The sequence below is a fragment of the Trichoderma citrinoviride genome (genome assembly GCF_003025115.1).
Source record: "Trichoderma citrinoviride strain TUCIM 6016 unplaced genomic scaffold BBK36scaffold_17, whole genome shotgun sequence".
In the NCBI taxonomy this organism is placed as follows: Eukaryota; Fungi; Ascomycota; class Sordariomycetes; order Hypocreales; family Hypocreaceae; genus Trichoderma; species Trichoderma citrinoviride.
The window spans coordinates 261,341-277,500 of record NW_020194725.1 but is presented as its reverse complement, the minus strand read 5'-3'; the positions used below and the strand labels follow the sequence as shown (position 1 = coordinate 277,500).

The window sequence follows — 16,160 nt, the reverse complement described above, 5'->3', positions numbered from 1 at the left end:
TCTTATCGTCGGATTATAGTTCGCTACCTGTATGAATGGTGTCCCCTTACCGGTCCCTCTGACTCTTCCGCAATGGACGGGCCCGCGTCAAAGAGACGCCGGGTCTCGCCTCGCACCTCCTCCGTCAACATTGGCAGCTCCAGCAGCGACGACGCGATATTGTCATCGCAGCACTCTCCCATCCCTGCAGCGAGTCGCCCGCCCAAATCCACGCAGACGAAGGCCGGCAAAGCGCGCCAGCAGTCGCAGACTCTAGACGAAGAACAGCCTGCGCCGCCAGCGACCGACGAATCAGGACGGAAACCTGTCGAGGAAGCTACCAACGCGCCCACAGCAGCAGCGAATGCGTCAGCGCAAGAGGAGGATGAAGCTGCGCAGAGCCCTAGGTCACTACCATCGGGACAAGCTGAGGGGAGCTCGGTTGGATTGCCCATCAGATCGCCTTTCAAGCCGAGGCCACGGCCGCTACCTCCGCCCGCGCCCGAAGGAGACGACGAGGCAGATTCATTCCTGGGGAGAAGACAACGGAGATCGCCAAACAGCGGTCGGCCCATTTCCTTCCCAGAACCTGAGCTGCCGCCTCCTTCTGCCCCCGACTCCGCCTCCTTCAAGCCCCCGAAAGGCATACACAGCAGTCCGTCGCGATGGAGAGACAAACCGAGGCCGAAAAAGAGCTCACCTCTGAAACCGTCTGCAAGCCAACCGCTTGGAAAACCCCGCAGCAAACCTGGATTGCCGATGCACAGCTTTGAGCTTCCGCCAAGGGACATCGATAGTACCTCAGGAGAGCGTCTTCTGCACGACAAGGCCCACCCAGCTCGTCAAGTTAGCGCATTTGATCCGAATGGAGCCAAGAAGAAGGAATTAGAAGCTCTTGACGAAGAGATTGCACAGTTGAAGCGAGATCTGCAGATAGTAAGCAAGGAGAACGATCGGATACGGCTGATGCAGTCTTCCGGCCGCATCCTGAGCTTCGCAGACGAGGAAGAGGTATTCGACGTGGTGCGGCGACACCTCATTGACTCCGAGGCAAAACCCCTACCTCCACCGTCGCAACAATTGTTGAAAGCGGCATTGAATCCGTCAGCGTTGTTGCCGTTTGGAAGGACAACGCCGGTTGTCGCCACAACAGAAGACGAGGTCAACATTGCGGACGTCAGGTCTCACCATCCAGTGAAGATGACGGCGGAGGAGGAATTGCCATATCTACAACTCTTTAGCCCATTCGAGGTTTCTTCGACCATGGCTGTTTTGCATGCGGAAGGTGACCAGCCTCTGCGGCAGCGACGTGTCATGACTTTCCGGTCGAAAGACGCTCCTGGACTCTTCACTTCCAAGGTTGAGATGGTGGTAAATGCCACCAACTCGAGTATCATGGAACTCAAAATACAATCCCTGGAGCCCGCAGCCAGGGCTGAGCTGGGACCTTTTGTCACCAGGATATGCGAGGGCGACTGCAACAGGAGCATGCAGCGCAACGTAGGGATACTGTCATGGGCCATGGGGGAATGGTACCAGGCGGCAGTCCACAGAGCACAGTTGTGGTCCAAGCTGGACCGGGAGCTGGCCTCCAAGAGCGACTTCTTGCAGGCCGTTGCCGAGGCGCGGAGGAAAAAGCCGCTACGAAGGACGGCTGAGGAGATGGAAGAGGAAACGGGGAAGCAGCCGGCACCCGCCTTGTCCTTTAAGAAGGCTGAGCTGGTTCATTTCATGGGTCAGCAAGCGTTTGAGTTCAACATCCCATCGAAGACGCGGTCGGAGGCGACGTCGTCTGTTCGGCTGGAGTGGAAGATTGACTTCGATTGGATTGGGGAGGCACAAAATAAGGTGACTGTCATGGTTGGTGTTCCGGGAAAGTGTAAGAACCGCTCTCACAGCCCCCTATTCGCTCGAAAGAAGATGCTAATGAACGATGTATATAGGGCGCAAGGCTGATCAGCGCGGCGTGCTGGGGAAGCTCCCCAAGCTGTTCGAGGATCTTGTAGAGGGAGGGCAGGACCCGTCTCTCGCTGTCAAGACGATTGTAGCATTGGTTGTAGGAGAACAGTGAAGGGACTGTGACGACTTGTGACGAGACATCAAGGGGTGGTCAAAGAGGGTGCTTTCAGCCAAGCATGCATCACTCCAGTTCGAAATGGGCACCCGTCTTGAGCCCATGATACCATCATCAAATGGTAGAGAAACAAGCGCAGGATGGGAACAAATGACGAAAGAAAAGTCTACGTGTATTGATCCCACAGTGATATTGCACACCCGTATTTTTTACATTATCTATGGTCTCTACCCCTCTCCCAATTGGCGCCACATAAGATATTGCATCACCACGAAGCATCTAGTCCACATCAACGCCCAGCTTCCTCAAATCAACCTTTGCCATTTCAATCTCCTCCATCAGCTCCTTGTGCGCATCGGGAACGTCATTGAACGTGAAGACGCCCCAGCCGAGGCGGAAGAGCAGGAACGCGCCGAAGGAGACGAGGGCCCAGAAGGGAAGCTGTTGGGGGGGCGGTCAGTTCAGTCTTTTTTCGTATCGCTTTTTTTTCTTCCCCTCCCCGAGGGAGCGGCGCCCAGGTGTTGTTTGCGATTTCGGAAAAGGGAAAGGTTTAGAGACGTACGACTGGGACGATTTCTTGTTGGACGAGGGGAGGGAGGGGGATGAGCTCGAGGAAGAGCGCAAAGTAGAGCTATAATGCGTGTGATTGAGCGACGAATTAGCGAAAACGGTTCTATCTTGTTTTATGCGAATTGGGCCAGATAGCCATGGCATGCCCTGACATGACAGTATATGACGGGGGAGGGAGGAGATGGAGTTTTCGTACGGAAGAGACCAAAAGGCCAATGGAAATGGTCTGTTGCGCGCGCGTCATCCTGACGAAGTTGTTTGCTCGCGAGGTTCGTAATGGGAGGGAGCGAGGACGTATGCGAAATGGCACTTCTTTGAAGAAAGTGAAAAGGAGCGTGAGTTTGCGTATCGCAAAGAGAAAGAAAAAAAGAGGGCGGAAAGGCGTGAAGTTGAAGGTTTTGGGAGGTTTTCCGCGATCTCTCTGTAACCAGCCAGGTGGCGCCTCAAGCAGCAGCTTTGTAGCCCAGGCTTAATTAGGGGAGAGGCGGCTGCGGCAACGCGTTTGGTGGATTGGGAAGAGGAGTGTGACTAAGCAGAGGGATGGGAGGGGGGATTGGTTGATGGGAAGCTGCGATGGACATGGGCTTTTGCTCCACTTTTTGTTTGTGTGAGGGTCTTGCTTGAGGTTGAGCTTGAACTTGGACTTGGACTTGAGCTTCCTTTTTCTGTCATGGCATTGGATGGCGGACGTTGTTCCTCTATCATTCCATCTCGGACCTGGCCTGGAGCATTGTCTCTATGGATTGATAAGAGACTCTGTGGATTGACACCTGCATTCATGGAACGATGCCGCTCTTGAGGACAAGGCTCACGCACTAATCGAACGGCGCAGCCAGATGTCCGTCCGCCCTTTACTTGAACGACTGAATCGCAGAAGATGCCTCCGTCAAAACAATCATCTCGCGACTCAGCATCATCAAGCCCAACCAAGGATGAACAAAATTCAACAAACATCAAGAAGGCTCACGCATACCATATATGCAAGTCACATCAACCAACAACAACACCTCGCCTGTGCTACTACAGTACACCGTATACAGCACCACGAAGCTCCGCGCAGCTGAACCCTGGTCTTCAGCTTTCCTCTCGCAGGCGTGGCGTCCAGTCACGGCTCTCTTCGGCCATGGCCAGCATCCGTCGCAGGCCCCATCCGAGACGAGATTGGCGCCCGGCAGCGGGTTGTGCCTGCAAAGCTGGCCGCTGGCAGACGGGCAATGGGCCTGTCGAGCCGTCCTAATCGCCGGTCCCGTCCATTTAGAGCCCGGGCGCTAATGCAGGCCTTTGCGATGTGCCGGCCCGTTGGTGATGCTTTGCTCTATGTATTCTGCTAGCTGCTGCTGCAGCTGCTGCTGCTCCTTCTCCTCCTCTGTACTCCGTACTTTGTACAAGTACGCATGCTTGTGCGAGAGAAGCTGCTGTGCGGTGCCAACTTGCGCAGCCAAGGGCCTCTGCATCGATGAGGCAAGGAGCTGCTCCCTTGTGAGACAGCTTGATTCCCGATACGGCGTACAGACCAAATGACGGCAGACAACGGCGGGGAATGTCTCACTCTTCAGCTCACAATTCGCCGGACAAATTGACCTGCGGCAGAGCCAATGACAATTCGAGCTGTGATGATTGCTCTAGAGGTCAACTTGCAGAGCTAGCGGTTGCTGCATGGGTGAGCTGGCACCGCGAGGAAGCAGTGAGTACCAGGTATTTGCTATTGTGATTGCGGTAGAGTGAGGCCGAGCAGTGAATGTCTCACAACAGAACCAGGTGTCTGGACCACCCAAGGCTACGCTTCGTCGACGGGGGACGTCCGAATCGTTACATTGGTCCATGTTTGTGCATATATTACGTCTGTTGACTTACCAGTGTTAGCATGTGGTAGTCATCGCCCCGGCTTTTCTCTTCTCTTCTTCTTCCTCGCTCCCCCATCTTCTTCTCCTCCTCCTCTTCATCTCACTCCTTTCACGCCCACTGCCTCTCTCATACTCGTTTCCTGCGTCCAAAGACTACGGCATCATGACGACCCCAATCCCAAAACCTCCTGGCGTGCCGCTGCTGGGCAATATCTTTGACGTGAAGCCCGGCAATACATGGGATTCATTACGGAAGCTCGCAGACAAGTATGGCGAGATCTTTCAGATCAAAGTCCTTGGCCAAACCATTGTCTTCGTTGCCAGCGCAGCCCTGGCCGAGGAGCTCTGCGACGAGAAGCGCTTCCGCAAGTATATTGGCGGGCCCATTGTCGAGATCCGCGCCGCAGTCCACGACTCGCTGTTCACTGCATATGACGACGAGCCAAGCTGGGGCATTGCTCACCGAGTCATCTACCCCAAGCTAAGCCCCGATGCCACGAAAGGTCACTTTGAGGAAATGCGAGATCTGGCCACGGAGCTGTTCAATACATGGAGAGGCCTGGGTGACAAGAATACCATCTCTCCGGTGGAGCAGTTCAACAGGCTGAACCTCGAGTCCACCACCTATGTCTTGTTTGGCAAGCGACTCAACACATTAATCGGCCCTCCCCATCCGGAGCTTCAGGCAATGGAAGATTCGACCTCGGAGGCGATGAAGCGCCCGACCCGCCCAGGCGTGCTTAATTGGTTGCTGTATGGCCGCAAGTTCGACTCGTCAATCAAAGTCATGCGAGACTATGCCGCAGACCTGGTCAAGTACCGCCGGGAGAACCCAACAGACAGGCAGGATGTGCTGGCCGCCATGATGAACACGTCCGACCCGGAGACAGGCAAGAAGTTGACTGACTCACAAGTCATTGACGAGATTATCACGATGCCCATTGGCAGCAGCACGGCACCCTGCCTGGTGTCGTGGGCAATGTACTTCCTGCAGAAGAATCCGGAGACGATTGTCAGGGCCCGCGAAGAACTGGACCGGGTCATCGGCGATGGTGAATTCGAGCTGGAGCATCTTGAGCGACTAGAGTACGTCCAAGGAATCATGCGCGAGTCGCTCCGTCTGTCCTCGGCGGCACCAGGCTTCAACATTGAGCCACGGCCAAAGGAGGGCGACAAGAGCCCTGTGCTGCTGGGCGGAGGCAAGTACCAGGTCGCTCACAACCAGGCCATGATTATCATCCTACACGGCGTGAACCGGGATCCAGCCGTCTTTGACGATCCGCTGGCGTTCAAGCCCGAACGCATGATCGGCGAGGCCTTTGAGAACCTGCCCGCCGCGGCCAAGAAATGGTTCGGCAACGGCAAGAGGGTGTGCATCGGCAGATACTACGCTCTGCAGTGGAGCTTGGTCGTGCTGGCCAAGTTGATTCGGGAGTTTGATTTTGAGCTGGCGGATCCGGAGTATAAGCCGGAGCTGGATGGATGGTTCAACGTTCGGCCCATTGGCTTTTACGTCAAGGTGAAGCCAAGGGCGACTTAGGTCGAGAGCGAGGCTTCTGCGGACTGACTTGTTTATTCATGGCGAGATCATGGTATGTAATGAGGGTAATAGTTTGAATTGGGCCAACGATGGAATACCACTTTGCTTTGACTGATACCCCCCAGAGTCCATGACTACCGACCTTCTGCATCCATCTCCTCCGTCTTCTTCAGGGCGACATACTTTTAGCTGCTCGCATGGGGATCTCCCTGAACGGGTCCTTCTCTTTCCTCAACGCCGTAATCAGCAGCTGCAGCCTCCCGTCCACTCTCTCATCCAGCTTGGCGCACGCCTCCTCCGGCGTCATCCTCCCCCCCTCGCACATGCCCTCCACATAGTCCACAATCTTCTTCCGCACGCCGACGTAATTGCTGGCATACTTGATGTCGCTCACGCTCCCCGTGCGCCAATGCGTGCCGTACTCCTTCTCCAGGCTCTCGATGCAGCGGAACTCCTTGCCGCCGACGACGCAGTTGACCTTGTACTCGTTCCAGACGGAGCGGACGGTGCGGCCCATGCGGCGGAAGGTGTATTTGCCGACGTAGTAGGGGCCCGAGTTGGTGCGCTTGAGGGTGGTGCGGCGGGGTGTTGAGTAGCGAGGTTTGGAGGGGGTTGATTGTGACTGTGACTGTGATGGTGATGGGGTTTCTGGTGTTGGTGCTGTTGATTCTGGCGGTTTCGGTGTTGGCGATGACGATGGCTGTGAAGACGACGATGCCGCTGCTGTGATGGAGTCTGGTCCATTCGGTGTTGACGATGCTGGTGACGACGATGGAGAAGCTATTGTTCTTGATGCTGCTGCAGAAGGCAATCCCCTTGTCGATGTATTCCCCCGCGAAGCAGGAGAAGACGTGCTATCCTCCGGAGCCCAAGACGCGCTCGAAGCCGCGCTCGGAGACGAAGACCCAGACGAGCCCGGCCTGTACCCGGCATCTCCATCTCCATCGTCTCCATCTTCGCTCGAACAATGCACCTCGACATGTGTCTGCCGCCGAGGACAACACTTTCCTTTCGGCGGCGACGTAGCAATGCCGTGTTGCCGCCGAAGCAGGGCTCTGAGTCGCGGTGCGCCGTCGAGGATCTTGAGGGCATCGTCTTGTTGGGGGCTTCGTTCTTCTTCATGGGGGGACGACAGTGCCCTTGGGACTGGCTTGAGCGGTGATCTATCTGCTGCTCCTTGTCGTCGTAGGGGGGTGTGTGTTGCTTTTGTGCCGGGTCTTCGTCTGACGGCTTTCAGGCCGGTGCTTCGTATGGGTTGTCTTTCGCCGATGGGCGTTGGGGGGAGATCCATGTTGAGATGGCTCGGGGTTGTCGTCGCTGTCGTCACGTTCTCGCCGCTGCTGTCATCCCCACTGCCTTCACCTCCGCCTTCGCACGTACCATGGTCTTCAAGAGGGAAACCATCCACCCCATCACGCCCCTCACAATCACCAGCATCCATCATCCCATCATCAATCTCTCCCTCAGCCACTCCCCCCTCGTCTTCTTCATCCTCATCATCCCACAACCTCCCCACCAGCCCATCCACCCTCTCCCCCAGCCTCCGCAACGCACCCCCATGCCCATCCACCCTCTCCCCCATCCTCCCCAACGCATCCCCATGCCCATCCACCCTCCGCGCCAGCCCTTCCAACCTCCCCATCACAATCTTCATCTCCGCCCTGCGCCGCCTCCGATCTTGATCAAGCTCCTCCCGCAGCTCGTTCAGGCTCGAGGCATAGTGCTCCTGCATGTTGACCACCATCGTCATCAACTCCTCCTCCGGTATCACGCAGTCAGGCCACTTCTTCTTCTTCCCCACACCAGCTTGCTTCCCCGTTTCTTCTCCTCTTCCAGGCGTCTTCTTCTTCTTCTTGATCCCGCCGCCGGGACTGCTGCTCTTCCTCTTAAGTGCAGACGGGATAGGAATCGCACTTTTGGCCGGGCCGGGGCGCAGACGGGGGAGTTCGGGGCAGGTCGCTGCCGCGCCGCCGGGTGGATCCGCCGCTGCGCCTCCGGGGACTCTTTTCGGGACCGGATGCGGAGAGCCGGTGTGGAAGGCGGAAGGGTCCCGTCGGTTTCTGCGAGTTGTGCTTGAAGCAGTGGGAGCTGCTGGGGAGCCTTGGGGACATGTTTCGGTGCGCTGATGCGTTGTCTGCTTCTGTGGTTGGTCCATGGCTTCAGTGTCCCATCTCTCCGTATGCTGTCCACGCAGAATATCAGGTATGTAATAGAAGGGTTCTTTGATTGCGCCTTGAAGACTATGTAGAGATATACTGAGTTTGCTGTCAACACAGGGAATGACCACTATTTATCACTCGTTGCACGATGCCTACTGAATGTTGAATGTGAAAATGTGCTTTGATTGCTTCCTATCTAAAGCCGGAATTGAGGAACAAAGAGCCTGGCTCTGCTCGTCATCACGGGCCTCGGACGGGCCCTCGCCGCCCCAGTTGTTTGGTTGCATTCCAGTGGCAACGGCCATGCTCTTTATTCTAATCCACCAGCTCTATGGTATAATGGTCATTCATCTCGTCCACATCGTTGGGTTCCGCACCGTTCAGCCTGGTCAAGTGCAACCAGTCCCTCCGCTCAAAAGAGTATGCCAAAACGTGAAAGAAAAAGGGGGAAGCAAGGTTTCAAAGAACAGCTTTGAATCGATCTTCGCACTCCCCATGTCTATGCAAGTTAAAAACAAAGTATAATGTGAAAAAGGCAAGAAAATGCAATCGCTCTCCTGGTATATGCGCATGCTTGGTATCTCATCTCGTGCAGACCCACACGAGAACCTGAAAGACGGTGAAGAAAAAAAAAGAAAAGTAAAAGCAATCGGGTATATAGCGCCGAGTAAATGTGATGCGCCGAAATGCAAAATGAAAAGGTGATCCATAGATGGGGTATCAGAGGACGGGAAGTGATTAAACGGCAATGCTTTTGCGATGGATGCGGATGGAGAACCGGCTCTTGCGCGACGAAGAGGTGTTGCAGGCAGACACACACTTCTCCTCTGGCTCGTCCTCCAGGTCTAGCCTGTAGCGACGAACGCTGCCGGTGTCATCGTCAAAGGCGACGTGCCTGTTCTTGCCGGCAAAGCAATCCGGCAGCAGGTTCTTTCGAATCCAGCCCTTGACACCCTTGCCTGCAGCGTCAATGGCGGCATACTCCAGTCGACGAGTTCGATCACTGGTCCAGTAATGGGTTGTCTGGGGCGGCAAGAAGGTATTCTGGGCCTCCTGGCTTGTCTCCGTGACTTCGGCAAGTTCAGGGGCCTGAAACTGGTAGTAGGCCGTTGGGAGAGCGGTATCGATAGTTCGAGGTTGGTAGGAGACGGATGTTTGAGTGGTTGCGGGCCGGCGAATTTGAGGGCGAATACGGGATCGCAGAGACTGGGCTGATGCGGTGCCATACTTGGACATGCCCGATACACGCCGTGAAGGCTTAGGCCGAATGTAAGTGGCCGACGTGCGTGGCGAGGAAGCATGCGACTCGTAACCAGAATCCTTTCGCTGAACCCTGACAATGGTGGGAGACTGCTCTCTCGGAGACCTGGAAGAGCGAACGGGCTGGCGCCCCCGCGAGGCTGGAGGAGGCGAAGACAGAGGGTCTATCCAGCTCTGGTGGGAGATAACGGATGTGCGCCGTGAGGAAGCCATGTTGGTAGAGAGATTCGACAAGGTTTGCGTCCGGCGCCGTGTAAGTGATAAGTATGTTGGGCGGCTACCATACAAGCGACCAAGAGGAGTTGGTTATGACGAGGGCGTCACGGCCAGCTTAAAGAAGACGCCAAGCTATCAAAAGAAGCGTAATCTGAAGGTTGAATGTCGGCGGGAGCCAGATAGGAAGATGAAAGTATTTATCTGCAGGGCAGGAGAAAGAACCCCACGAAGTCATGAACTCGTAAATACGCCTGTGAGATTACGAGCGGCTCGAAATAAAGGATATCAAAAGACAAAAACAATGTGTGGTCTGGGTTACCGGCCGCAAGGAACCGCACAGGAGGACCGTCACGCAAGAGTTATAAAACACAGCTCTCGCGGAGGCGCCCGTTGACTCTCGAATCGATGAGGGCGACAAGCGGGATTGCGACTGGCGACGGCAGGAGCTTCGATTGGTCCGGTCTATGGCGTCCGATGCAGGGCCCACGGTAGGCGGGGACAAAGAAGAAAAAAATAAAAAGCCAAGGGGTATTGAGTAGGGATCCGCTGCTGGTGAGCCGATCCTTGCCCGAGTATATGCAGGGCCGGGGGTGGTTGAAGCCGGCTGTGGAGTTTAGAAAGGACGGGGTCGAATCACCAGTCAGCGGTGAGCAGCAGCTTGCTCAACCACGGCAGCAGGGGTCGGTTGGCGAAGACGAGATTCCGACTGATTTGATGGGCGACTATCTTTTGCCATGTAGTACTGCCAGTGGGCGGCAACGTGTTTTCCCTTTGTGTGTTCGTTCTCTTGCTCTCTCCTCTCCTTGGCGGAAACAGCAAGCGATGGACTGCAGACGTACGCCTGCCGTGGCTGAGGCCAAACAAACGGCTGATGAGAAGAGAGCAAAAGTCCTCGCGAGTCAACGCAAAGGCGTCGAGAGGGCGTCGATCTGCTTGTTGCGAAAGCAACCAGTCTCGTAATAAGTATTAGACGGCTGTGGTCAAGGGCAGGCTCTGTGCAGAGACGGCGTCGCGTGGCTAATCGATTGGACCCAAAATCCAGTGTCCAGGACGGTTTGGCGGTTGGCAAGGGCCCATCGCCAGGCAGCGGAAGCTGAGCTCCAGTCCGTTAAAATAGGTGCCAAGTGGAGAGCTGCTCAGGCCTCCTCTCGCTTCTTGGTCAGTCTTGAACGCTTAAACGACCAACAAAGTGGGTTGACGACGAGGGTTGGTAGGGGCTACAAGGGCGCTATTGCAGAGCCAAGTCGAGCAAGACCCAGGATCTTCTGCAGAGCAACTTGCGTCGCCAAAGGGGGAGGGACGATAGGTGGATGATATAACACTTGCAGGTTCGTGCTTTGAGCGGACCAGGTATGATGCACGTATCTGCGAGAAGGGTGTCCAACCGTCGAATGGAAGAATCACAGCCGAGGGATTATCAGTGAAAGACGTCGCAGCCGTGCATGTGCCCGCAGTGCAAACAGAGTACCAGTACCTGTCATGTGCGCAGATCAGCATCGGGGAGGTCGTCATGACATCGCCAGTGTCGAGTTTAGTCCGTACAAGTACATGCCATTTAGCCTCTCCAAAACCAGGCTTGTGCACATGCCACCAGCGCCAACAAATCACGGCATAGTCTCGCGTTTGTTACCGTGGGTTTTGCGCAGCTTTCGGGCGTACGAGGGACCAGAAGCCTTCGAACCTGCCGCTGCCTGTCCTTGGTACCTTGCTTGCTGCAGGCCAGGTGGGGGCGCTGCAACACCGTCCCGGCATGCAGATGCACTGATAGGCTGCAGCCTTCTTACAGGTAGGAACCTCGCAGATACGTATGTATGCAGAAGCAGTGTTTGCAGCATTTGCAAAGCTTGTCGGTAGCGTCGAGAGGGGGGGTCATGCGCAGCGAACCACAAGCAGGGCGAGTCGAGACAGAATGTGGCCTGCTACAGCGTGGTGGTTGGACGGCGGCATCCGATGTCGCTGGAGGTGACGCCTCGCCCGCGTCGCCATTGGCCACGGGTAAAAAGAAGGTTGCGGGATGGAACTTGGCTTCTGGTGATCATCAGGTTGTTTCTAGTCCAGCGTGGCGGCTTCTGTAACCGTAGCCGATGGTGGCCACGAGCACGAGGGAATCGCGCAAGTTGAGGGAACAAGACCACCACCACTATATCCGGCCAAGGAGAGGGGCGACTCGATCGGGGCAAAGTTCGGCTGTTGGAGATGCGTTGGAACATGGAAGCGTCTGGATTCGTTCTGTGCTCTGTGCTGTCATTGCGCATTGTCCTGTTGAACAGCGTTGGTGCGAGACCATCAGTCGCGATAGTACTCCGTAGCAAGAAGTACAATACTCTGAAGGCGCATGCCAGCGCCGCCTTCTTTCTCAGCCGTGCAAGCATCATGAGGCAGAGGCGCCTCAGCTGAGAATGCTAGACTGTGCACGGAGCAGCTGTTAGTACGTACTAATACTGATCTTGTATTGAGTTTGAAGCTCGACAATCACACGCATCACGCACGATTACAGCTTGTAAGCAGACGAACGAGACAAAGTATCAGACACGAGGAGGGGATGAAGTCTCGCATTCACATGTCATGGGAAGCTGCGACAGTCACAGTTTCCTTCCCGGATCATCTCAGGCACAGCTATTATTACGGCTCTTGCCATTGGCGACAGCAGTGCAACGGCAGGTGCAACAGCTGCACTTGCACAAGTGACAGCTCAGCACCAGAAGCCAAGCGAGAGGGCAAGCAGGACAGCCCTCGTGACTGCCCAATCGCGGCACCTAGAACTTCGCGCTCGCACAGCATAAAGCGGTGAAACTGAGACAAGCAGCAGCCACGCCCAACGGGAATGGTCTGAGCCACGACGGTGCCTTCCTCGCTCTCTCACACGCTCCTGCTTTGTTGTTCTGTCTCTCCCCTCCGTGTCTCCAGGCTGTATTCTGGGGAAGGAGCGAGGTATCTCGGTATAAACTTGCATGTGAAAGTGCAGATAGTTGTGCATAGTACTACTAGTACTATTTGCATGTGCCTGAACAAAGGTTTGTCCCCATTCGGGCTTCTCCGTACGGGGCAGAAGATGAAAGACGGGGTTTGACGACAGACTGACCACATGTAGTATTTCCTGCGAACCTAACAACTTCAACTTGACTCACGGGCACAATCGTCATTCACGTTTTTGCTTCTACATAGGCTACTGAGTCAGTAGTCCCAGCACTCCGTATTGGCTCTAGAGCTTCTGCCAAGCTGCCAACCGCGTGCTCTCCCCTACAAGCTGCCGCGCCGAGTGGGCAAGGTACCCTCGCGCCCAAGCATGGCGGCGGAGTACTTGCTGCTCCTGCTGCGACCTGGATGACATGCCTTGCCTAAAGTTGCTTCTACCCTGGCCTGGCTCTAACCTTGCATCATCATCCTGCCCTGGACCAGGACATGGTACAAGGGCAAACGAGTGCACCTGGAGCAGAAGCAGGGCTCCCTCTGCGTCCCATCATGCAAGGGACGAGCGCAACGCCAGCTTCCGTGTGGCCTCAGTCATTGGCATCTGCTCGCAATTTCGGCAGGCAAGATCCCAGCCCTAGGGGCCCAATTTCCTCCTATCCAGAATATTCGGTCGGCCTTCTAGACGAATCTCCATCGAGCGGAAAGGAGCCAGAGGGTTGGGACGGTCAATCGCAATCGCAATCTTCTCCTTGCCCAGCAGATGAGAATGGCGTGCCGTTCTGGGGGGGGAACTCGTTCGCTACCAAACTCCAATAGACAGTCCCGGCCACGGCCAGGCGGCGACATGGACAGGCATCGCGTATCCTGCCTAGATGAGTGCTAGCACCATGCACAATCAATCGCAGACTCGGCTCCTGTCCCGATGGTTCCGAAAGAGGCCTCTGAAGAGGTTGCGGCTCGGCAATGGCTACGAATGTTGCGTACAATCTGTACGGGCCTACTAGTATCCTCATTCGAAGCATTTGGCAAACTCGAATCGATTGGTATTGGATCCGCGCGGCCCGACGGCTCACGCCGCTTGCGCTGCTGGCCAATGGCTTTCCCCGGATTCCTTTGGCTCCAAAGGATAGCGGCTGCTAAGAATATTCATTGGCGCCTTTAAGCGCTTTGGACGTCGTTTCGAAGCATTCTAGACGCCTGTGTTTGGTGTACCTGGGACAGATTCGGCGCCAATCCGGTTACTCGTGCCTTCAGACATGGGGGAGCAAAATCCCTTGCTCTGCTTCCCTGTCCTATCCCCATGACAGTCGACCAAGGGGCGTCATTTCGGCAGGTGCTGATTCTGTTGAGCCCCTCTTCAAGTCGTGCAGAATTCGACGCCTGTCATTATCTGCGGGTCTCTTCACTCCTTCAAAAAAAAATTTCGCGGGGGGTTGACAGAAAGGGGCTTCTCCGGAGGATCATCCGAGGGATCGAGATTTACTCTGCATGGCCTGCCGCTCTCGAGCTCCTACAACGCTGATGGAAGCTCGAGGATGCTGGAGTATGCCACAACATAATCTGCTGTGGTCTATTCGCAGTGTAGAGAAAGCCAAAGAACCCACGATAATACGTGCCACAAGCTTCACATTACAACTCCAAAGGCCACAGCATCCATTGATACAGAGAAAAGAGGGATACTCCTCTGACCTCTATCGGTAGTTGGTCTTGACGATGACAAGCTCTATACCCGGCCTTGAGTGAAGCTTGGTCTAAGACTTGCCACAGCAGACGAAGCACGAGGCACACATCTCATATTTCGAGATCTTAATGATGGAGACTAGACTCTCACGATTCATATCCGTCACTGAACCCTCGGGTTTGGTGGCAAATGCTGCGTATGCCTATGCAATGAGCTTCTGCTCACCGCTAACGATCGCGAAACTCCAGACCCTAGAGCTAGAGTTGCTGTTCTTTTGACTCTCCCTCACAGGGAAAGGAGAAACTGTTTGATCACCTGCGCGGGCCGCAGCGAGCACTCCGACAACATTCCGGATGGCTCAAGACACGATGGAATGGAAACAGATCGCACCACCACACTCTATGGAACGCCATTGGCCAATTCGCCAGGGCGCGGAAATACATGATCCAGAGCTGTCTAAAATTAGGCAGTGGTGATTCTCGCTCGCTGGCAGGCTGTGAAGAAAAGCACCAGGCTGGCTGAAACTGTATTTGGTGCATTGTATGGAGATCAGTCCGGTGTTTGCTTTCCACCGCAAGGCTGGATACTCTCCGGTGGATGTCATGTATGAAGCCAGCCCTCAAGCCGGGCAGCAATGGTACCGCATTACCTAGGCTTAGCCCATCATGCGTGGGAAAGAAAAAAGCGACGCTTATCACATACAAGATATAGTGGCAGACCGGCGGCGTATTCTTTCCACTCCTTGCCTATCAATGATCTGTCACTAATCGTTGAATCTGTTGGCCGTTGGTCATCTCAGAGCATCCCTTATGTGTCTTAGATGTTGTCAAGATTCAGGAATGGATATTCACGTCGAGTGTCTCAGCGACGAGCCTGCGAGGCCGACTATGGCTCCGGCGGGATATCACGACTTTACACATTAGTATGTATATCCCTTAATTCTCGCACGACGCATTTTAGGGGGATATAAAAGACAAGTCAAGTTCCAAGCCGACTTCTTTCATCTCAACGAGTCGGATTCATATCTCTAGGCCTCTACATCTCCATCTTACCGAATCACACTCATCCAGATTGTAAAGTCGAGCCGTCAAGATGCAGTTCAAGCTTCTCTCCATCTTCGCCGCCGCTCTGACGGTCCAGGCCATGTCCTCCACTCAGCAAGGCCAGGCCATGCAGCAGAGCGAGCAGAGCCAGCAGGTCCACCAGCTGGAACAGCTTACCCACGACATCGTGGCTCAGCATGTGGCAGAGTTCCGCGAGCTTGATATCGGCGGCGCTGGACTCAACGCTACTGCCGTCACATCAACGCTGAACAGCGTCAGCGACGCGATCGCCATCACCGGAAACATCGTCAGCAATATCTCTTCCACCACTATTGCTCAGCAGTTTCCTGTAAGCTAAGTCTGGCGGTCTTGGGTAGTAGTAAAGCATACTGATGATATGAGCTTGCCAGGCCCTCGTCAACGGCCTGAGCGCCCTGGCTGGTAACGTGGTTACCAACAGTGGCAACATCGTCACCACCCCAGTCACCTCGACCTTTAACCAGACAGACCAGCAGAGCGTTTACACCGCTTTCGCCAACGTGCGTTATCTCCTCCAAATTAGAAAGCAGTCAAAGAATCATACTGACAGTCATACAGCTCGCTCAAGTCAACGACCAGTTCGTCAGGAGTTTGATCGGTCCGACCGGTGTTGTTTCCAGCTCCCTCCTCCGCGGCCCCATCGCCGTCGTCCTCAACCTGATTGAGAGGAGCATCGTCAACCTGGCCGGTGCCACGATAGCCCGTATACCCGCTTACGCCCAGCAGGCCCAGGGCCAGCTGAACACCATCCACGCCGATCTGGCTCTAACCGCCAAGGTCTCAGCCTAATTATTCTTGTGCTCTTTTTCAGATTTGGGGTACAAGCTGCGGATGAACGATAT

The 16,160-nt window shown here is 55.2% G+C and overlaps 6 protein-coding genes across 6 annotated transcripts; 3 read left to right on the top strand and 3 right to left on the bottom strand.

Annotated features, from left to right (window-relative positions):
- Nucleotides 1–72: 72 nt before the first annotated feature.
- BBK36DRAFT_1172575 (hypothetical protein) lies at nucleotides 73–2,050 on the top strand (the record flags this gene model as incomplete). The annotated part of the gene is made up of 2 exons (XM_024895747.1): nucleotides 73–1,858; nucleotides 1,923–2,050. 2 exons carry the CDS (start codon nucleotides 73–75, stop codon nucleotides 2,048–2,050), a joined length of 1,914 nt encoding a protein of 637 aa, XP_024745698.1.
- A 282-nt stretch (nucleotides 2,051–2,332) lies between these two features.
- Nucleotides 2,333–2,867, bottom strand: BBK36DRAFT_1163059 (Dolichyl-phosphate-mannosyl transferase; the record flags this gene model as incomplete). The annotated part of the gene is made up of 3 exons (XM_024894495.1): nucleotides 2,333–2,494; nucleotides 2,616–2,684; nucleotides 2,820–2,867. 3 exons carry the CDS (start codon nucleotides 2,865–2,867, stop codon nucleotides 2,333–2,335), a joined length of 279 nt encoding a protein of 92 aa, XP_024745697.1.
- Nucleotides 2,868–4,630: 1,763 nt separating this feature from the next.
- Nucleotides 4,631–6,007, top strand: BBK36DRAFT_1129069 (cytochrome P450; the record flags this gene model as incomplete). Its single annotated transcript, XM_024891703.1, has 1 exon — nucleotides 4,631–6,007. The coding sequence occupies one exon, from the start codon at nucleotides 4,631–4,633 to the stop codon at nucleotides 6,005–6,007; it is 1,377 nt and encodes a 458-aa protein (XP_024745696.1).
- A 169-nt stretch (nucleotides 6,008–6,176) lies between these two features.
- BBK36DRAFT_1163057 (hypothetical protein) lies at nucleotides 6,177–8,162 on the bottom strand (the record flags this gene model as incomplete). Its single annotated transcript, XM_024894494.1, has 1 exon — nucleotides 6,177–8,162. One exon carries the CDS (start codon nucleotides 8,160–8,162, stop codon nucleotides 6,177–6,179), a length of 1,986 nt encoding a protein of 661 aa, XP_024745695.1.
- Nucleotides 8,163–8,904: 742 nt separating this feature from the next.
- BBK36DRAFT_1172571 (hypothetical protein) lies at nucleotides 8,905–9,639 on the bottom strand (the record flags this gene model as incomplete). The annotated part of the gene is made up of 1 exon (XM_024895746.1): nucleotides 8,905–9,639. The coding sequence occupies one exon, from the start codon at nucleotides 9,637–9,639 to the stop codon at nucleotides 8,905–8,907; it is 735 nt and encodes a 244-aa protein (XP_024745694.1).
- Nucleotides 9,640–15,317: 5,678 nt separating this feature from the next.
- BBK36DRAFT_1185142 (hypothetical protein) lies at nucleotides 15,318–16,107 on the top strand (the record flags this gene model as incomplete). The annotated part of the gene is made up of 3 exons (XM_024896428.1): nucleotides 15,318–15,628; nucleotides 15,690–15,818; nucleotides 15,877–16,107. Exons 1-3 carry the CDS (start codon nucleotides 15,329–15,331, stop codon nucleotides 16,105–16,107), a joined length of 660 nt encoding a protein of 219 aa, XP_024745693.1. The 5' UTR covers nucleotides 15,318–15,328.
- Nucleotides 16,108–16,160: the final 53 nt, after the last annotated feature.